Source organism: Peromyscus maniculatus, chromosome 1, assembly GCF_049852395.1.
Source record: "Peromyscus maniculatus bairdii isolate BWxNUB_F1_BW_parent chromosome 1, HU_Pman_BW_mat_3.1, whole genome shotgun sequence".
NCBI classification, from domain to species: Eukaryota; Metazoa; Chordata; class Mammalia; order Rodentia; family Cricetidae; genus Peromyscus; species Peromyscus maniculatus.
In genome coordinates, this window is record NC_134852.1 from 55,181,182 (window position 1) to 55,203,590 (window position 22,409).

At 48.2% G+C, this 22,409-nt stretch overlaps 1 protein-coding gene across 1 annotated transcript in view; it reads right to left on the bottom strand.

Moving 5' to 3' along the window:
- Nucleotides 1–22,409, bottom strand: part of Sergef (secretion regulating guanine nucleotide exchange factor) — a 210,201-nt gene that overhangs the window by 58,616 nt on the left and 129,176 nt on the right. The window contains 1 exon segment of the mRNA XM_006993559.4: nucleotides 15,412–15,448. Within this exon segment, the coding sequence (XP_006993621.2) occupies nucleotides 15,412–15,448 (37 nt within the window).

Here is a 22,409-nt window from a genome sequence, read left to right on the forward strand (position 1 = left end):
AACTTCCTCCTCAGGACCCTTTGGCTGATGGTATTCAGACCAGACCACCACCTGTCCCACCAACAGCTCAAAGGCAACAGGACCCACAAGCTCACCTTCTCGGCTCCAGACATTGGGTACACATGCCCTGGTCTCCCTAGTACATACTGGCCAGGGGTCGCCTTGTGAGCCAGCTCCCAACACTTATAATTTCTACCACTAGGGACTCTCTTAAGTTTACCCCTCGTTGATGCTACTCTGTCAACCTTAGCTTACATGTCAAGCCTTGAGTAGGTCCTGATTTTGTCATTCTATGGACATAAATCTTCTCACTACTCTGGTATCAGAGGAGGCAGAATGCTATCTTTCTGAAACTTCACAGAGTGGGGCTGAGCTGGAGCTTTTAAATGGCAGTAGCAAGAGACCCCTGTGCAGTTATCAGTCTATTAATGAACGAGAATTATAAATCCACCATCTTGGGCTCCAAACTTCCTGCACTAGACTACCTAGGGCAACGCCCTCATTCACTTGCCCTCTCTTCCTTGTGCCTGTCTGTGAAGTCTGCATGACGGCACCCACCTTACTATTACTATAAATAATCAATTATTAATATATAAAATGGGTAAAGGCAAACACGGACCGGTAACGTCAGCTATTGCCCTATTATTATCACTACGGCTCCGTCAATATTTGAGGGTCAATAATCTACTATGCCATTATCTTCCTGGAACCTCACTTCCTTCTACTTCACTCCAAAGGCCAAGTTACTGAGGACACTGAGAGCTACTCCGTGTGTGTGTGTGTGTGTGTGTGTGTGTGTGTGTGTGTGTGTGTGTGTGTACATGTGTGCACTGTGTGGAGGTCAGAAGACAACCTCGGGTGTCATTCCTCAAGAGCCATTCATCTTGATTTTAATATAGAATCTCTCACTGGCCTGGACCGTGCCAAGAGCCCCAGGGACATGCCCATCTCCACCTCCCCAGCCTCAAGAACAGCACGAGATGCCACACCACCTGTTTTGTTTGGGTTTAAATGTGAGTTCTAGAGCTCAAACCCATGTCCCCCTGCTCTCATGGAAGCACCATGCACACTGAACCATCTACCCAGCCCCCTTTAATTTCTTTTAAACTACAACTGAGTCCTTAGAACAACCCCAGGGAGACAAAATCTTTAGGATACAAAAGAAGCTAGGTCTATGCTCCTGCAGCTCTGGGCTAGAGTGACTGTGGGGGAGGGGGATGAAGCCTGTGACACCTCCGTGTCTGAAGGCAAATCAGCTCCTCATTTCAGCCTTGATTTTCTCTTCTGAGGAACCAAGCCCATCCTCATGTCTACTTAAAGTTGTTTAAACCGGTGGTTCTGAGCCCAGGCATCTTCTCACATCAAATCTACTAAGAGCCTGCAACTCTCCACTGGAGTGAGAAGCAACCCTCTCCTGTAGCTGAAGCTCTTGGCCAGCCTCACCTGGCAACACTCGAGAGTTCAGACTTTAGAAGGCATTTGTTGACGAAGGCCCTGTCTTGTCTTTCCTTCTTGTTCTGTCATGCCATCGGTAAGATTTCTGCAAGTCTCTCACCTCACTGCCTTAGCACATGGGAATCCTGTCAGAGGTGCTGTCTGGGTAAAAACGACAGCTCACAGACTTGCAGGATGCCTCAGCTCCGCCCTCCCCAGCTCCGCCCTCCCCAGCTCCGCCCTCCTCAGCTCCGCCCTCCTCAACTCCACCCTCCTTACACCCTTGCTCCCTAGAGTTTGCTCTTGTTCACGTCTGCCCTACTCCCCAAAAGCCTGTTCTCTTCTTCCTACTTCAAGTATCACCTGGGAAGCTTCCCCTGGCCCTGCTGTAGGGTGAGGGTGTGAGACAAGGCAGTCCCAGGAGTGTGAGTGTGGGGAGACTCAGGAGTGTGAGTGTGGGGAGACTTGGGGAGTGTGAGTGTGGGCAGACTCAGGAGTGTGAGTGTGTGTGTACACACTCGGGAAGTGTGAATGTGGGCAGACTTTGGAAGTGTGAGTGTGGGCAGACTCTGGGGGTGTGAGTGTGGGAAGTCTCAGGGAGTGTGAGTGTGGGAAGTCCCAGGAGTGTGAGTGTGGGCAGACTTTGGAAGTGTGAGTGTGGGCAGACTCTGGGGGTGTGAGTGTGGGCAGACTTGGGGAGTATGAGTGTGGACAGACTTGGGGAGTGTGAGTGTGGACAGACCCGGGGAGTGTTGGGCAGGATTTTGAAGACATCTTATTGAGTCTCTTTATCCCCCCAAAATAGGAAGCCGGTCATCTGCCCGCTGTGAGGACTTGTCTAGTCCTCAGGTCTCAGCCTCTTAATGAGAGAACAAAGGCAGGGGCAGCCAGATGGGTAAGTGGGAGGCTGGGGCAGCCTGCTCCTCAGCTGCCTGATGGACAGCAGCTCCCCATGAAAGAGCTGGGCATGCTCCTGCAGGGGGAAGGGGATTCCAAAGGCAAAGGGCAACAGGCCCAGAGGCCACAACGTGAGTCCAGATGTTAGATGTTCCCAGGGAGACAGATGTGCCCCCAGACTCTGCCCCAGGTTGGGCTCAATGGCTCACTGGTTTGACGCTGTGGCCACTGTCAAAGCTGCCCAGCTGCTATAAACAACTGGTCCTTGAAGTGCTGCGCTCACGGGACACAGGGGACAGAGTCTGGCTTCCGCCCTCCAGACCAGGGCTGTCAGTAATGGCAGCTCTGCTGTGGCTGTCTTCTGTCACACACACACACACACACACACACACACACACACACACACACACACACACACACACACACACGGGAAGCTCAGGTGAGCCTGCATGGGAGGCTGCTTAACCAAGTTTGATCTTTACAAGGGATCACACTGTGAGGAGAAAAGCACACCCAGAAAGTCAGCAGGTGGACTCTGGGCTCCCCCTCAAGTCTTGATTTGCCACCAGAAACAGACAATTCTTATCTAATTTCTCTTTTATGACTTAATGAGCTTTACTCCTCTACCCCCAGGAGTGTGGGAGGGAGCAGCAGCATTAAACCCAGGGCTTCATGCATGCTAGGCAAAGTCCTCCACCACTGAGCTACATCCCCAGCCTCAGAGGATCGCTAACTGCAATGATATATGCAAAAGACTCGGAGTGGTGCCAGCTTTAGCAGTTGCTCAACCACTCTCGTGGTCCTTTTGCCCTGCAAGAAGGCACTGTCCTTTACAAAGTCATTTTTATGTCTTAGACTAGTTGGCTTCTGAAGTATTTTGCCTCACAGCTCCACTCTGTCTGAGCAGTAAAGGCAATGGCACTGAAGACTTGGCTCAGTGTAACCCTCAACTGTCTTGGCAGTCGCCCACCTGTCCCTCCAGCCTGACTCCCACATTAAAGCCCGTCCCCTGTGCACACGTCCCCCTTCACACAGAACGCTTGCTCCCGTCACTCAGGACCTACCCCTCTCCCGGGGATTTCCAAAACGAGCCACCCCTTCCCCTTCCCTCTCTCTCCTGTTTCTCATCCCTGTCTACCTTGTGTTCACTCACTCACTCATCCATTCAGTGTGTACAAGCAAAGCATGTGCCAGAATCCATCCAAAACCCTTTCTCATTATACATGAGCTCTCCAAGACACCCAACTACCATACTTCTCCGCAGTATCCATGATGCCACGTGCCATGTTATCAGTGACCAGTAAACCAAAGGAAGGGAAGATTAGACTATTCAGTCAATATTTAAAAAGCATTCGAGGGTCATGTGCATATTGCTTAGTTTTATCAAGATAGTGTTGCAGGTCACAGACACAAAGACAGATGCAGACTTCTTCAGAAACCATCTGTCCAAATAACCAGCTGCCTAGGGTTACAGAGTCAGCCGCTGCTGGGACCAGACAGAGTTCAGCCCTTGCACAGCACAAGGATTCTAATTCACTCCAATTCTTCTCAATTTTTGCCTTGAATTCACCTTGGTTATTAGATTCACTTTCTCAAAGCTCCCACTGACTTCTGTATCTGTAAGTGCAGAGGGTCACAAACACAGTCTCTGCTACCCTAAAAAACTCTAAAAGAACCAGAGAAATATACCAAAAACGTCATGGTCACCTTCGTGCTAAAAAGGGCCAGCCTGACAGAATAATTTGGCAAGTACAGGAGCCTTTTCCACAGCCTGGCAATCTCACCTCACCATGCCATTTAGCATGACTCTCGTGGAGGGATACAACCATTCCTTCTTCAGGAAAAATAGCAGGAAACCAAAACAATACACCCCCACCCCGCATCCCCCAAAAACCCCACCACCAAAAATAAATACATCTTTTAGATGTGGAAGCTTTGATTATGTTTCTGGCTTGGTGGAGAGGAAAAGGATGCCCAAGCCACCAGGTGAGACAGGAAAGCAAACCAATGCATTCCAGAGTGGAGTGAGACAGGATCAGGGCGCTGAGCACCGCGCTGAGCACCAGAGCCAGCAGAAGCTCTGCTTCAGCACTCCCTCTGCCCGGGACGCAGCCCAGGCAGGCCTGTGAGAAGCAGCCGCAGCTCCGGTCCACGCAGCACTCAGCAGATGCATCCTAACTCCATCACTGGCACGCTGGGGAAGTCCCTTCCTCTCTTGGAGCCTTAGGGCTGCTCTGGTAGCAACAGGAAGCAGGAAGTCAGCCAAAGGCTTCGATCAACAGTGTTGAGATAATTGAGTAGCCATCTGGAGAATAATGAAGTTGAATCTACACCTGACATTCTAAACTAGGCTAGATTCCAAGCGGATCAACGACTAACATATTAAAGGAAGAAGACAGAAAGCACAGGGCCAGAGAGATGACTCCGTAAAGGATGTGTGTTTAATCCTCAGAGCTCACACAGGGAAAGCAAAGAGAGGAGAGGCATGCTTGTAACCCCAGCTCTGGGGAGGTGGAGACAGGCCGATCTGTGTGCTCAATGGTCAGCCAGCCTAACCTACTTGACAAGCTTCAGGCTAATGAGAGACCCTGTCTTTACCGGGGGAAAAAAAAAGTGTCTGGTACTTAGGCAACTCACTGAGGTTGAGTTCTGGACCCCCACATATGTGCCTCTACACATAGCTGTGGAGGACTGCGCCAGCTTAACATCCAGAAGCCATATTGAAAGGACCGATAAATTTAATCCCTGCTATCAGAAAAGGTTACATGGCAAAAATCATAAAGGCAAAATAGGCCAAAACACCAAAAGCAAAAAGAAAAACCCAGGAAACTATATGTGTAATAACACCATAGCTCTCACTGACAGCTGTTCCTTACGCAGAATACTCACAGTGACCCATTGTCCACTGGTGTGGGAGGGCTATCGGCTTGTCTGAGCTGCTCTAACCAATGCCCTAGCTGTGGTCACTTCTAAATAGGACGTGACCACTTAAAACCTGGATGCTAGGAACCCAAAGGTGAAAGCTGGCTTCGTGTTTGGTGGAAACTATTTCTCATAGATGGCACCCACTAAATGTCCTCATGTGGGGAAATGGACAAATAAGCTCCCTTGGGCCTCTTTCATAAGGGCATTAATTGTTCTTACGGGACAGCTGTCATGACTTAGTCACCTCTCAAAGACCCCATCGCCCACATCTGAGTGCTTCCACACTGGGGTTAAATTTCAACATATGACTGTGGGGGATGGGGGAAGCAGGGCCATGCAGACCCTGTATCACAGGGACAGGATACCATGATAAGAATAACTGTGACTACCCAAGGATGCTTGGGTCCTAACTCCTGCAGCCTGTGAATCTAGGGTTTAGATTACAAAGAACTGAATGAACAAATGAAGGGAACTGATGAGCTAACATTACCACAAAGATTGTGCTAAATTATCCAAGTGGGTCCAATATAACTTTGAGGCCAAATGGGGATAGGGAGGGATGAAAGAGTCAGGTCCAAGGACCACAGAGGAGAAAGCTTCCATCAGCCACTGCTGGCTTTGAAGCCAAGGGGCTATAAGTCACTTCTGAACAGGTGGTCCATAGAAGATGGTAAAGGTGACAGACTCACTCTAGAGCTACCAGAAAGGAAAGAAACAAATCACCATCCTGCCTTTAGCCCAGAGATCTATCGAGACTTCTGACTTCAGCCTTAAGACAACATTGTTTGAAGCCACCAATGCTATAGTAACTTATTACAACAGCAATGAATAAACCAATGTAGGGATGAAAAAACCCTTCTCACAGGAGGGAATGTCAATGGCCTCAACATAGGAAAGGATGCTGAACCCCACTTAAAATAACTAAGATGACGGGAACTAAAAAGGCCAGGGTGTGTGTGTGTGTATGTGTGTGTGTGTGTGTGTGTGTGTGTGTGTGTAGACAGGGTCTTGCTATATAGCCCAGATTATCCTCCAACTAATGATCTTTGCCTCAGCAGTCTGAGTGCTGGAATAGTATAATAATCTTACAAACCAAACTAAAAATAATAGAAAGAAAGACTCGTCTCAAAGCACACTCATATGTATATACAATCTCTTGACCTCTAGCTAAGAGGTCCCTGCAGTTCAGTGGCTAAAGATTAAACTTGTTAATAGACAGTGCTGAAGCAATGTTTAAAAATGAGTTTGAGATGGAGTTTTTATTCTAAATGTAACAGGCAAAACAAAATTTCACATAAAAAAAAAAAACACAGAAGAAAATGTTCATGACCTTGGAGTGGGTCACCTGTCTTGAACTGGATACCAATACCTCAAAGCATTGAAGAAGAGATGGATAATCTGGACTTCCCTAGGACAGAGAACATCTACTCACCAAAAGATATTACGGAGATGGCAGAGGGTTGAAAGAGGTGTTTGCAGTGCAATTTTCCAATGAATGGTGGACTCTGCAAGCCACAAGTCATTAAGGAAAACCAGACAATCCACTGTAAAACAGTGGGCAAAGATTTAACACCTCTGGACTGAAAGTAGCTTCCAAGCAGCCTACCAACATAGGCAAATGCTTTCCATGTCATTAGCTGCAATATTTTAACAGAAACATGAATTAAAATCAGTGAGATACTGCACCATACACTCCTCAGAATGGCCTAAGGCCATGAGGCTGACCGTACCTGGGGAGGACACAGAATCAAGGGGGCACTCACAGGTTGCTGGTACGAACTGGTGCAACTACTCTAGGAAATGCTTAATCAGTACTGTGTTAGTTACTTTTATATCGCAATGAAGAGACACCATGTCCAAGGTAACTTGTAAAATAAAGTATTTAATTTTGGGACCCAGAGTTCCAGAGGGTGACTCTATGGCTGTTATGGCAGGTACATGGCGGCAGCAGCAGGCAGGCAGGCAGGCAGAGTACTACAGCAGTCGCTCACCCCTTACATGTTGAGACAACCACAAGGCAGACAGAAAGCTAACTAGAATGGTGTGGGATTTTGAAACCTCAAAGCCCACCCAGTGACATACTTCCTCCAACAAGGTCACACCTCCTAATCCTTCCCAAAATGTTCCACTGACTGGGGGCCAAGCATTCAAACATGAGCTTCTGAGGGCCATTCTCATCCAAACACCACAGGTGTCCACTACTAAACATGTGATCTACAGCTCCTCTTTTTAATTACACATGCAGGAGACATCTATGAGATACTCACAGCAGCTTTCCTCACAAGCCCTCACAGAAACCAGATGTTCACCAACAGTTCAACAGATAAACACAATGCGGTACAATCACAGACAGGAATAATAACGAGCAACAACAAAGAGCTGTTGCTGCATACAGCATGAATAATTCTTACAGACACGATGTGCTGGTCAAAAGCCAGACAGCAGGAATGTGTTCTTTACATGAAGTTCACACAGACAAATCTCATCTTTAGAGGCAGAAGAACAGAGGCTCCCCACTAGGGGAGAGTTATCAGCTGGGATGGGGCATGAGGTCAGGTGCTGGAAATGTCTTGTATCTTGCCCTGGGTGGTAGTCTTGGGCACATATCTGTGTGAAAAGTCATTAATCCAAATCCTTAGGATTTAAATGGATTATTTATGTTCTATAAATTGTATCAGTGCTGTGACCCAACAAATAATTTAAAAGAAGAATATGTTTGGTTCATGATGTCTGAGGCTTCAGTCATTGTGTCAAGGAGGGCACAATAAAGCAGCTCACATCATGGCAGACAGGAAGCAGCCTGCAGCAGTAACAGGAAGTGGTTAGGTCAAGATCCAGGCCCTAAGAATACATTCAAGCTACCATCTCCTCCAAGCGGGCCTCACCACTCACAGATCTCCCAAGAGTCTATTCAGAATTTGAACCCATTGACAGACTGAACCATTCACGAGGTCAAAACCCTCATGGTCTAATTATCTCTGGAAACACATCATAGACATTCACGTGGAGGCCCCTCTCAGGTAGGTTCGATGTCAGTTGCCTTAGTAATCGTTTGTTTACTTCCCAACCTAACCAGGCTGACTACCAAGACTAGTCATCACAAATGTTATATCCATTTGTGTGTGCATGTGTGCGTGAATGTGTGTGCGTGTATGTGTGTGTATGTGTGTGTGTACGTGTGTGTGTGTGTGTACGTGTGTGTGTACGTGTGTGTGTGTGTGTGTGTGTGTGTGTGTGTGTACACTACAGCACAGGTGTGGAGGTCAGAGGACAACCTCAGCTTTCTGGAGCTCCAAGTCAGTCATGGGGTTGAAATTCAGGCTTTCAGGCTTAGAGGCATGTCTATACCCACTGAGCCATCTTGCCAGTCCATAAATGTGCTTCTTCAAGTTCAAAAGTAATCAGAAGAGCTGAAGAGCGGCTCAGGGGCTAAGAGCACTTGCCTGCTCTTGCAGAGGACCGGGGTTAGATCCCTGGCACCCACAGCGTGGTTAGTGGCTTACTGTAACTCCCTTTTCTGGGCCCCATGAGCACTAGGCAAACATGTGGTACACAAATACACATTTGGGCAAAACATTCAAATGCATAAAGTAAAAAAAAAAAAGTCAGGAATGGTGGTGCACGCCTTTAATCCCAGCATTCAGGAGGCAGAGGCAGGTGGATCTCTGTAAGTTCAAAGCCAACCCGATCTACACAGTGAGTTCTAGAACAGCCAGGGCTATGTAGAGAAACTGTCTCAAAACAAAATGAAACAAAAAATAATTAAAAAGCCACCTCGAATAGTTGTTCATCAGTCACATCAGACTGGCAAAAATCCAAATCTTTACAACCCTCTATTAGGCACACTGCAAAAAAATGGGCACTGTTGCACATTATTGATTGGAATGAAAAAATGCTATCATCCTTATGGAGGAGAATTTTGCAATGTCTTACAAAATTAAAAATACAATTTCCATTTTGCATAATAATTTCACTTCTGGAAATTTATCCTATCACTATCCTTTCCCACAGTGACATAACAATGTTCATGGCAGTACTGACTCATCACGTAGCTCTGAAAATGAAATGGCATCACCAGAGAAGGCATTTATAGCCTGCCTATCACATGCCACAGATGGACACGCAAGCTGGAGCATGCTTCAAAGCACTCTAACAAAGCCCGGGGTTCAAAGGTACCGTTGCTGGTGCCATAAAATAAAAGTAAAAAAGTAATTTTCCTCTATTACACTTTTCTCTATTAAATTCTGACATGGCCCTGTTTGATGAGTGCCAGGCTAAGGGCAGATGCTTCCCATACATCTAACAAAGGATCAAGGGTTCAACAGCTGTAAATCACCAGTAAAATGATGCACAGACATCATTTCAATTTGGTACAAGAACTGGATTTGCTTAGAAAAGTAGGGACCATGCTTCTTCTTGCCAGTATACAATCCTTTAGCAAAGGCTGTCTGGCAAGCCTGTGCTCCAGGAAGCCATCACCAATAACATCCTTTTCACAGGGTCTGGGTGGAGTGCAGAGGAAGGCCAGCTCTCTCTGCCTGCCTGCCTCCTCCTCCTTTTGTACACGCATGTGCTCCTCTGTATGAACACGTGTGCACAGGCCAAAGGCCAACCTCAGGTGTCATTCCCCAGGAGCCACCCATGTTGTTTTTTTGCAACAGGGTCTGTCACTGCCCTGGAGCCCACTGAGCAGACAAGACTGGCTGGCCAACCAACACAAGATGTGACAGTTACTCGAGATGATCTAGATTAGGTTAACTGAGGTGGGAACACTTCACCCTAAAAGTGGGTGGTCCCGTTCCACAGGCTGAGGTCTCAGACACAATGAAAAGGAGGAAGTGAGCTGAGCGCCAGTATTGGTCAGTCTCCACTTCCTGTGCACAATGTGAGCAGCTGCCTCCTATTCTGGTTGCCGTGACTTCCTGCCAAGATGGACTATATCCCCGGAACTGTGAGCCGAAATAAACCCCGTCTTCCTCATGTTGCTTTTGTTAAAGTAAAAAAGAAGAAAAGTGACCAGAACAAACGGCTAGCCCTTCGCTCGCTGAGCTGCTTTCCTAGCTAGGGTCTTCTGAGCACTGTGGCCATGTGACCCTGCTCATTTCTGCCAAGAGCAGCCTGTCTACAATGGAAACCACGCAGGGAAATCCTGGGTGGACAGAAAGAAGAGGCATGAGCCAGGTGAGTGAGCACCAGCCCAGGGACCTATGACGTGCAGGCACAGAGTAGGAACTCTTCATGCCCATGCCACTCAGGAAGACCCACTTCTGGGGTGGGCCTCGTGGTGGCGTGATTACAGACTGGGAGGCCGGCTCAGCAGAGCAGGATAACTGCAGGAGGTGGAGTGGCCAACTCAGTTACGGCAGTGGACTCCGCTCTCTCCTCAGCTGTCATCTCAGCACCCGCAGGGCCAGATCTAACAGTCCTTCCAGGCAGGGACTCACACCACCTGCCATTCCGCCTCACCATGGGGGCCTGGGGGCAAGTACCAGACAGGCCAAGAAAGACTTAACTGAGAAACTAAGGCAAGAACTCACCTAAACTGCCGAAGAAGAGGAGAAAGAAACCTAGATGCAGATAAAGTCACCTCGTAGAATTCTTTTCTCTGGAGGAAGCTGAAAAGTGGCTGCCAAGAACCTTGCCCTAGGCTGGGCAGGCAGAGCCTGGCTCCCTGTTTGGGGAATGGGCAGCAGAATCCTGACTTGGAACAAATCTGGGTTGGCACTGTTCAAGGGCTACTGCGATGCCCAAATCCCAGACAGGGTCAGGATTCATCTCACCGTGGCCTCTGCAGCTACATGCAGACTTGGTCCAGGACACTGACATCCAGGATAAAGACACCCTTCTCTCCAGCTTGTACAGCTCTCAGTGGGCCCCTGGGTCTCAGGCCCCTTATGGTCAATTATAACCACTCCCTTCCATGAGGTCATAGCAGATAAACGCAACAGCTACCACTGCACCCTCCCTTTTGTGTCCGTCAGTATTCTACTAGCAACTGTGTGAGGTCGATACCGTAAGCACCCGTTACTGCTGCAGGCACAGGCCGTGGCCGGTGGGAAGAGCAGTCCTAGGCGGGCTGACAGCTTGACCATGTACACTTCTGGGCGACCCGTTTGACCCAGCTAACCCTTGTCCATAGAGTGGTTTGGAACACATTTACTCCGTGACGTTGGCCTCCTCCCTGACACACGGTGTGTCCTCCACGCCATCCTTTCCCCTTCTTCGCCTCACTTCCCTTGCCAGGCTGTTTGGTCAGCAAACATCTGTCAGCTCTTCAGGCTCCTGCTTGTGAGCAAAGTCTGGTTCCTTCGGACTCCATTCCAGTCTCTTCTGGAAGTACTCCAAGTCTGTCACGTGTGGGCTCTAGTCCCAGGTCCCGGTGCTGGTTTAGAGTGGACTGGAGGCAGGAGTCTGTGTGATACAGTGATGGCAATGGGGCCGGGGAGCAGGCAGCTGGGACCAGGGACTCAAGCTGCTAGGGCTCTTCTCCAGCTTGCCTCTCTCCTGCTGGCCTCCAGCCAGGGTGAACAGGCAGCAGCTTCTCGTTACTTCTGCCCACAAAGCAGGCACTCTGCAGGGCATCCTTTGGGGGCTGTATTACCCGAGAGCACCTGAGTCTTAGCCCCCAAGCACATGGACATCTGAGAATGCTGTGACCAGGCCTGACCCTGGAGCTCTCTGTTTAACACATCGAGCCAGTCCTGGGCACTAAGGACCAAACGAAAATTATGTTTGTGGAGCTGGAGAGGACCTGGGCTCAGTTCCTAGTACCCACATTGGGGGACTCAGGCGATCTGATGCCCTCTGACCTCTGTGGGCACCTTTATGCATGTGGTACATATAAACTTAGGAAGGTACATATACATACACACAATAAATGAATAAATAATTTAAATTTCCATTTCTCTTTATTATTATTTCATTTACTTTAGTGGGGTATAACAGGTCTCACAATGTAGCCCTGGTCAGCATGGCAACTGTAACCATGTAACGTAACTATGGAAACTAGATTGACCTCTAACTCAATGATACTGTCTCAGCCTCCCAAGTGCTGGGATTCCAGGCATGTGCCAGTACACCCAGCTTATTTATTGACTTATATGTATATGTTTATTGTGTATGGTACTGGGATCAAACCCCGAGCCTCCTCATGCATAGGAGGCATGGACTCTATCCACCTCTAAGCTCCAGACCAGAACAATGTCTGTTTTCAAAGGCCTCAAGCATTTGTCCAGTCCCCCCCCCCAATAACTCTGACAGCCTCACTGAGATAATATGGGACACCTCTTTCCCAAAATATCTTCATTTCCCTCTCCCAACAAAGAAATACCTCACCAGAACAATTCTCTACCACTTTCCATACCAAGGTAAATCAGAAACAAAGAAATAGACACAAGAGGCAACTTGTGGATTTTATCTTGCCTAACCTGCACCACAGTCCTGCATTCAGGAATTATTACCCCCATTGCATGGGTGGGGAGGGAACTGGAGTTCACACAGAGATGAGCTGGTGGGAATCATGGCTGTCTGGGGGCTGGCTCTGCTCGATCCAGGTACCAGGCTGTCTCTGTTGGTCAGCTTCTAGCTCTGCTAGCTTGGGCCATCTCTTGTGGCTGAGTTGTGTGCATCATGTATGGATTACCCTTTTGGCCATGCTGGTCCCAGGGGAAACTGCCTTGCTCCATCCGGCGGCGGCAGCAGCAGCGACTGGGCCCCGCCTTCGATTCTCTTATTAGCTTGTCTTAATTACAGCCAGACCAGAGCAGTGCCGGTGTCAACTACCTGCTCCTGCTGCAAGGCAGACAGGCTTGCCTGACTCCAGCTCCTCTGCTTTTCCACGGCTGCGGGCAGCTTTGTTCTGCTGCCCTTGGTTCTCGCACAGGACAGTGGGACAAACACTCAAACCACTCCAGCCCCGGGAATGGCGTCAGTCTGGCTCGGGTCAAGCATGCTTACGGCTCTGCTTAGCCAGGTGCTGTGCATGGGCTAGAAAGGAGGATGCCACAGAGTGCTTCCCTTCCAGCAGCCTGGAGGCTGAGGCCAGGACACAGAAACAGAACAAACCACTGGCAAGAGGGAGGCAGAGGCTGGAGGGACACTTGGTTTTTGGTTTCAAAGCTTCCAATTTACAGGTAGAACTAAAGCCTAACAAAGGCATCCAGGGAACCAATCATATTAAATAACAGCAGCTAACATTGCTTAACATTTTTTTTGACTATTTTTTTTTTAAAGATTTACTTTCAGTTTTAATTATGTGTGTATGTGTTTGTACACGTGAGCGCAGTGTCCATGGAGGCCAGAAGGGGGCTTTGTATCACCTGGAGCTGGAGTTACAGGTGGTTGTCACTGCTGGACTTGATTGCTGAGGACCAAACTGGGGTTCTCTGCAGAAGCAGCCCACACTCTATCACATTGACACTATGTGCTGGGCTGTTTTAATGACAAGGAAAATGAGGCGGAGAGGGGCTAAATGCCTTGTCCAAGTTCCCACCGGTGCAGAAGCCTGAACTGAACTCTGGACCCTTGCCACTACACTGCGGTCTCTAACGCCCAGGTTCTTAAACTGTGGTGGCAACCTCAGATGGAGTTGTGAATACGAAAAATCTGGCAGGAGTAAAAGGTTTCTAAACACATGACAATAACAAATTATTTCAAAACCAAATATGTAATGAAGCCAAGGTGTCATTGGTAGCGCTTGCCCACGTTGTATCATGTGACTTCATTGCGGCCTTGATTCTGAACACATGACAAGGCCAGCAGACCCTGCCTGAAACACCTCGCTCGGACTCCCTGTGATACAAATTGGTCTCTGCTCCTTTAGAAGCATGATGTCAAAGTACGAGAACAAAGACTTTTTCGACTGTTTCTCAATGTCCTGCCTCAGCAGCATCAAAGTGGTGTATCTTCAGGCTGTGCCACGATATAATGTTTGATTTTGAAAACTGCTATATGAGTTGCTGATTTGGATTTCTTTTAAGTCATTAAATAGAACTGGCCAGATGGCTCAGTGAATAAAAGCACAGGCCACCAAGCCTAAAGACATGAGTTCTGATCCCTGAAACAAGAGCTGTGTGTGCCCCCCCAAGCCCCCAACCCCCACCACACCCACACCCACACCCACACCCACACCCACACCCCCCCCCCCCCCACACACACACCATTAAGGGAATTTTGGCTTAGGACAGAATTTCCAGCGATCTCTGAAGCGGTCCTAAACATACTGCTGTCTTGTACTGGGTATTCATGGGAAGTGGTGTTCTCAGCACCGACGACACCGAATATCAAACTTTCAACCAAGAGTTAACTCTCTATGTGAAAATAAACACGCACACCCACCTCATTAGTACACAAAACTGTTTTGAAAATGAATTTCTTTATGAGGTATTGCCAGTACTTGTCTGGTTTGTGCACACTTGTACACCTGGATCATGCTGGGTGAAAAGGGGTCACGAGCAGCAAGAGTTTAAGAAGCCTCATTCTGTGCAGTGCAGCCTGAATTGACCAGGAAAAGTAACAGAGAGCTTTCCTGAATGAATTACTCCTGGGTGCAATCATGAAAACCTTGAACTTGCATTATCCAGAGCCAGCTAAAAGCAAGTCTCAATGAACCGGGCCTGCGTCTGACTGGGAGTCCCTGGTGCCGCTGTACACCAGGCAGCAAGGGCAGGGGCCAAGCCCTGTGCTTCCAAGGCAGAGCCAGACCACGAGGAAAGAACTTTCTAGAATGGGTTTACCCAGAGGTCCAGAAGTGTCCAACTCACTCCCCAGTTTTATGTCTCGCTGTCTATACGTGATACCTAAGAACATGAATAATTAGATCTTTAAATGTTATTTTCTGAGGCAGGAGCCAGCTCGGGTGCCTTCAAAAGATACTCAATGATATAGTCTGAAATGTTCATAAAAATGGGCTTCTAATGTCACCAAAAATGTCCCCAAAATTCTCCCTCCCTCCCTCCCTCCTTCCCTTCCTCTCCCCCACACCACACACAGTCTCACTATATATCCCAGACTGGCTTGGCATTTGTATTTAGCTTCTGGAATGCTGGGTTACAGATGCACACCACCAAGCCTGGCTCCCCAAAGCCCCCAAGAGTCTTCTCCACTTCTGTTACATGGGTTTCACAATCAACTGTTATTGGTGTAAAAGTTACTTACTAATGACTGCCAAATTGTGCTCTGAGCCGCACGAAATCTGCAAAAGTAAAGAAAATATATGCTATTAAAAACTGAATAGCTGTCTCAGCTGGTATGCTTTGTGATCATGGTTATTTTATAATGACATACACATTCATTTTGGCAAATCTTAGAAAGATGTAGAAAGGAGCATCATATACAAAGGTTAAAATTATAATCATAACATTCGCAGCTATATAAAAAGTCAGTGTGAAAAAACATTGAATAGAAATGCATCAAGATATTAAAGCTGCCTTTAGCCAGTTAGACTACCAGTGATTTTTTTCTTTCTACTTTTTACTTTTCAAACTTTCTTTTTTACTTAAAATTTTTAGTTTTATTTCTTTAATTTTTTTTTCATTTTATTTTATGTGTATGGGCATTTTGTCTGCATGCATGCCTGTGCATCCTGTGTATGCAGTAACCACAGAGGCCGGAAGGGGGCAGTGGATCCCCTGGCATGGGAGTTTCAGACAGTTGTGAGCTACCATGTGGGTGCCGGGAATTGAACCTGGTCCTCTGTCAGTGTTCTTAATCACCAAGCCGTCTCTCTAGCACCCGTCACACATCCGAAAGTTTACAGAGGGTCTCACATAGCTAAAGCCAGCCCTAAACTTGGGCTTCTACTTCCCAAGTGCTGAGATTACAGGATGGGCTGCCACAGCCAGCACAGTCTTCAAAATTTCCATAATGCACATGTCACATGTTACTTTAAAAAACTGGAAAGGCACAGCAAAAAAGGTAACCGTTTTCAAACACTGAACTAAAAAGACCATCATTGTCATTTAGTGATAAAATGAGCCTCTTAAGAAGTCAGTGGAAGCAGATGTTTCTGCTCTGGCCCCTCCCCTTCCAGCCCAGACTCCCTGTGGCCTCCGAACATACTGTGTTCTCCTGCGCTTGAGTACACGCTTGTTCATCCTCCCAGAACGGCCTCCCCACCGCCTATACAAAAGGTCGATTCACTTTCCACCTTGGAGCACAAGGTAAGTGTTGCTGAACCCCTTGGCTACAGTGTTTAGGCCGACTCAAGCACTGGTCACTCTGCTCATCTATCGGCATCACACTGCAGCAGGCACGTGTCCTTTAGCGTTTCTTCTGGTCTCTGCACTAGACACATGCACCCTGAGAGCACAGCGGGGCCTCACTTCTGTATTGTACTCGTGACAGGTACAAAGCTGGGGCTCAGTTAACATCTGACAGATGAGAGAGTGAATAAAAGTACCAAGTGCAGGAAAGGGGGGGGAGAGGGAGGGAGGGAGGGAGGGAGGGAAAGAAAGAAGGAAAGAAAGAAAGAAAGAAAGAAAGAAAGAAAGAAAGAAAGAAAGAAAGAAAGAAAGAAAGAAAGAAAGAAAGAAAGAAAGAAAGAAAGAAAAATTAAGCCTCAGAGAGAGAAAACAGTTGGTTGTTCAGGGCTCGCTCTGAATCCAGTCTCTCCAACCCCTTCAGTCTCTACGTTATCTACCTGCTGTCAGGAGGAAGTGACAGGGATGGGAAATGGATAGGTGGCTCCCTGGGTTCTAGTTCCGGACTCTGGAGAAGCATGTGTGACCTGTTTCAGGATGCTCATTTTAACCCCAGGCCTGAGGAAGGGGGCAGGGACTCTCAGTGTTGATGTGGGAAGGGCCATGCACATCATCTACACTACCCGGAGCAAATGATTTGTCTTGGGTTCCAGATCAAGTCTGAACATGAGAACTTTCATGACCATAGGAGTGATTCCACAATGAGACCATCCAGTCCTTCTGCACCTGGCTTATTTCATTAAGCAGAGTACTCTTTGAGTTCACCCACATTGGAGCCTACTAATCACTGTAATTAATAAAGGTGTTTTATATTCCGGAAAAATGCTGACTAGAGCTCAGATCCCTGGAACCCACATCAACACAGGGTGGACATGGTAGCCCACCTAGAGTTCCAGTCTCAGAAGGTAGAGATGACAGATCCCTAAGCAAGTTGGATTGCAAAACTTTTTCTTAGAATTTGGTTTGAGAGAACCTGCCTCAGTGAATGAGGTGGAAGAACAATGAAGATGATTCTTAACATCAGCCTCAGGGCTTCACAATACACATACACACATGTACAAACATCCCCACATACACATATGCCAACATACAGGCAAACATGAGAGAGAGAGAGAGAGAGAGAGAGAGAGAGAGAGAGAGAGAGAGAGAGAGAAAGAAAAGTGCTGAGACTGTTTTAAGTTTTCTCACCACAAAAGATGAAAAATATATGAGATTAATACACAAATTAGCTTGACTTGGCCATTCTATGATATGTACGTACTTCAAAACTTCATGTTGTACATGATACATATGTATAACATATAAATATATGTTAATTAAAAAAAAAAAAGACTGGAGAGGCTGGAGAGATGGCTCAGCAGTTGAGAGCACTGGCTGCTCTTCCAGAAGAACTGGATTCAACTCCCAGCACCCACATAATGGCTCACAGTTGTCTGCGGTTCCAGTTCTAGGGGCTCTGATGCCCTCTTCTGCTTCCATGGGCACCGGGCACACGCATACATACAAGCAAAGCACCCATGGACATGAAATAATTTTAAAATCTAAAACATTTAAAAATACTAGAGCCACAGTGACTCTCGTACTCTGACAAGTCCCTGTCCCGAGGCACTAGTGGACATGAACGTTCTGATCGCAGGGACATTCTCAAGGCTCTGAGCACTGTGGGTGAGAAGGGCAGCCTGGATTCCTAGGTCCTGCCCAGCACAGAGCTGGGATCCCATGTCCCAGATTCAACAGGGCAGAGGGGACTACACACACTGCATGGACCCTGCAGAGTGTGGCAAAGAAGCCCTCTTGGGAAGTGGCTCCAGACTGTCTCTAAGCTTGAGGTGGTTTGCCATTGACCCGGGTCTTCCACGATAACTCACTGGGAACTAGGGGAATGGTAAGAGTTCACCGTGAGCGTCCTGGCTGCACTGAGGCTGGCCCTGTTTGTTACAGGGAGCGACTTAGACTGATGAACAGGAAAAAACTTAGATGTCTAACAGTAAGCAAATATTTATGTAAATTACGGCAGAGCTATTTGATGGACTATTAAGCCGCCTAGGAAAATGATGCTTACACTAGGAAAATATTCCAAATATCATGTGAACTGGAAAAAAAAATCACATAAAAACTGCATCCATAATGCGGTATCTACTCTATAATAAAACACGAATAAGAACGACTGAGAGGAGAGACATCAGATTGTTGACGGTGCCTGTCCCTGGTCTGGGCGGGAGACTGGAAGGAAGTACCGCTTTTGGTTTGCTTCCTGTCTGAGCCTTATGCAGCATTCTTATAATCAGGGAGAAAATCTATTAAAAATAAGAAAAAAATTATGGTGCAGCTCCCTCCACATAGGAAAAAAAGCCAACTGACTACAAAATCTCCTGTGTTTAGAACTGGGGGGGGGGGGGGCTCCGAAGGTAATAGGAGTAAATTAACAGGGCAGTTGCATCCTGGTAGTAGGACTAGAAGGCATTTTGTTCCCACTAGTCTTTACTTCCAGAACATTCTTTCACTGCGGTGGCAGCAGTAGTGGTGTGGTGACAGTGATAAGAACAATAATTAAAACTGCCATAACCCGAGGACTCGTCTGTCCCAGGCTGCGCTCCAAGGCACTTCTGAAACATCGGCACATTTTAATCATCACAGACATCTTTCCAGGTATGTTTGGCTTGGCTCGTTTTAGAGATGAGGAGCCCGAGGCTCATACATATTCAGTGACTTCCACAGTGAGTTAAGGAGGCAGCAAACAGAAGTATAATCTGGGTTTGGCTGATCTACAAGCCACCATCACCTCTGCTTCATGTTACCTTTAAGAAAAAAAAAACAACTCCAATTCACAAAACACACAGAGAGGCAAAGGATTTGTGTCTGTGGGTTGGGGGTCACCCTGGGATCAGGGACGTGGGGCTGACCGCACCAGGGATCGAGCTTCCAGAAGCCAGCCACTGTCAGATAAATGCCAGTCCCACACCACAGTGGCTGCCCTGCGTTCATGAGCGAGACAGAGACGGATGGACGGTCAGGTCAGCGCTGGGCTGTGTGCATGGAGCTTCCTTCCCACGGCTTCCTCCTCTCTGTGCTCCGGCATAGAGGTGGGGCCCCTGAACACGACAGGCCACAGCTCCCAGCCCCACACTCCTTCAGGGAGAGTGTATAAATGGCCATTTGCTTCATCTTGCTCCTGCCAGTCTACCCACTACCTAGTGCCTACCCACCACCCAGCAACAGGTAGCTTTCTAGAAGGCTATTAATAATGGCGATGTATGAGGAGAAAGAGCCCAAGCTAGGAAGTCATTTCTGGGCCCTCTGCTTTCTGGCTCCTGAGACCTTTGGCAAGATTTTTAACCTCCAGGACCTGAATGTTCTCAGATATTAAATGACGACAGTGTGTCTTGTCTGTCGTACAGAAGAGCTGGAGGACAGATGAGAAGGCCCTCCTTTCTTACACACAAATCAGAGCCCTGATGAAAACCCTCCTCAGCTCCCCCTGCCACTCTGCTGGGAGGGCAAGGTCTGTATTAGAAAGCGTGACTTCTAATGCCAGAGTGAGTTGGTCCATATTCTCCTCTCATAAACTCTCAAACCCAAATGCTGTCTCTTTTTCCATTTATGATACCTATTTTCCCTGAGGACATCACGTCACTTCAAGCTCCTAGCCTTCTACTTTCCTTGACTGGGATTTCCTGTCTCCCACTGCCTGCTTAGGAAGCCCTGGAGAACTGTTCGAACATCAACTCCCAACCCCAGCTGGCTGCTCCCCCCGGGGCTCTGTGTCAGGGTCCTTCCCACTCGGGATGCCTATTCACAGGCATTGCCTGTGTTCCCTACCTCAGGCCCTCCATCATCCAATAGACTACCTGCCTAGTGCCTCTGGGGCATGAAGTGAGAGGCCATACCAAGGTAACGGGAGCAGAGGGGAAAGTCAGCACAGAATAGTCCTAAGCGTGTATGGGCACAGTCTTGAAGGTGGCGTCCCCACGGAAACACAAACTAGGGGCTGGAGATACGGCTTACAGGCAGAGCACTTGCCTCTCCAAGTCCAAGACCCTGAGATTGAACCTCCCATCACCAACAATGAAGCAGCCAGTTAGATGTGGGCACGGGAAAGTGAACGTGAGCTTGCTCATTTGCCTCGAGCTGAGAGCCCTGGCCAGCTGCCAGCTCAGCATTTCATTCCCTCCTCCAAGCTCTACCTGGTGAAGACGGCAGCAGTGTATCCCTTCCTTGAAGTCTCCTCCTAGGCTCAATGAGACATCTCAGATGTGACTCTCAATCACTCCTCCTCCCGTGGGTTCAGTGCATGTGCAGGGTCCTCTCTGGGAACCCAAATGTAGCTGAGCTGGGACAGTCACCGGGACTGAGAGAATCTCTCCAGTCTTAAAGAAGTCTGGCGTGCCTTTTGTAGCGGAGAGACTAGGGTTCTGAATTCTCCCGAGTTTTACTTCGGCACGTGGACTTCAGTAGTTAGAGGATCTAGCTAACAGGCAAGAGACAGGACATCGGTGTCCCCATAGCAAGGTTCCGCGTGGAACCTCATCTGAGAAAGATGGGATTCCCTTTCTACCCCGAGCATCAGCTGTCCCACCTGGTGAGCAGCACCGCCACTCCAGCGGCAGCGGCGGCGGCAGCCCACTCCTCTTGCCTTGGCTGTCCTTGACACCGCTGACCACTCGAGGAACCGACTCACCACAGGACAGCAGCTGAGAGGTCTGTAGGGTGGGCAGGCAGGAGAGTCAGGGTCCTGCCTGCGGCTGAGAGCCGATGGTCTCAGGACACGTTCCTCAGACATCGAGGCTCTGCCTTGCATCTACTCAGATTCAGAGCCTAATAACTGTGCTTCTCAGGGAGTCTCAAAGCAGCCTGGATTGCTGTTCAGTCCTCTCCGCTCCAGTCCTAGCCCCAGCGGCTTTAAGAACCCCCCCGCCCCACGTGACTCCATTGTTTCTTCTCACTCCTGTGTCAGAATTGGATTTTTTTTTTAAGTTCCACATTGTCATGGCATTAAAGTCTCCTGTCTTGTCCCCACACTCAGTCTCTTCTTTATCATGACCTCTAGCTCAGCAAGACAAGTTCCCTCCCCTAATTCATACCCATACCCAAGAGACACACATACATAGCCTAAAATACACCGCCCCATGGACCACCTCAGCTTCTGGGAGGCCCGGCTCCTTTCACCTCTCACTTGAGCTATGATTGGCTTTGATCAAATCTCTGAGTTTCCAACACTCTCACCACTTAATGTGGGGTAGCAGAAAACGGGCTCTGGAGAAGGGACTAGAAATCCTGGCACTCTTGCTCCCTAGCCAGTGCTGGCTGGCAACCCCTTTGTCTCTCTGAAAACGGGATCCTAACCACCAGACCCATCTCACACATCCTCAGCCATCCGGCCCACCGCACACAAGCACCTGCCATCTACAGAACAAGGCTCCACTCTTCAATCCACTCTAAAGATACATTCCTGAGACACACGATATCTAGTCTGGGGGCTGGCTGCAGCCTGTGAGGCACCGTATGTGAATGTTCGGTCTGAAACAGGCTCTAGAGATGAGTCCCTACTGGGAAGGTTAACAGAATGAGGGCTACAGGCAGAACCGGCAAGACAAGAGCAGTATGGGAATTCTATAGGAAGAAGCAACAGATCCCGTGCCCGGCCCAGTGTCTGGGTTTCTGAGCTGCCTTTTGTCCTAAATGACTTTCCTGCTGCTCTTTCTTAAGACACTTACTTCACCAGCCTTCCCCTCTGCACCAAAGTCTGCCGCAATCCTCATGATATAAAATACCTCTGATCCTCACATACTGAAAGAGCCTAATATAACCATACATCTGGATGCAGCAATGTGTGCCGTCAGACCCTGGGGAACAGCATGAGACCATGTGCAGAGGACAGCCAGCTTGGTTAGACTCAAAGCAATGAATAGCTTTGGGACAGGCAAACACTCTAGGCCAGTGGTTCTCAACCATCCT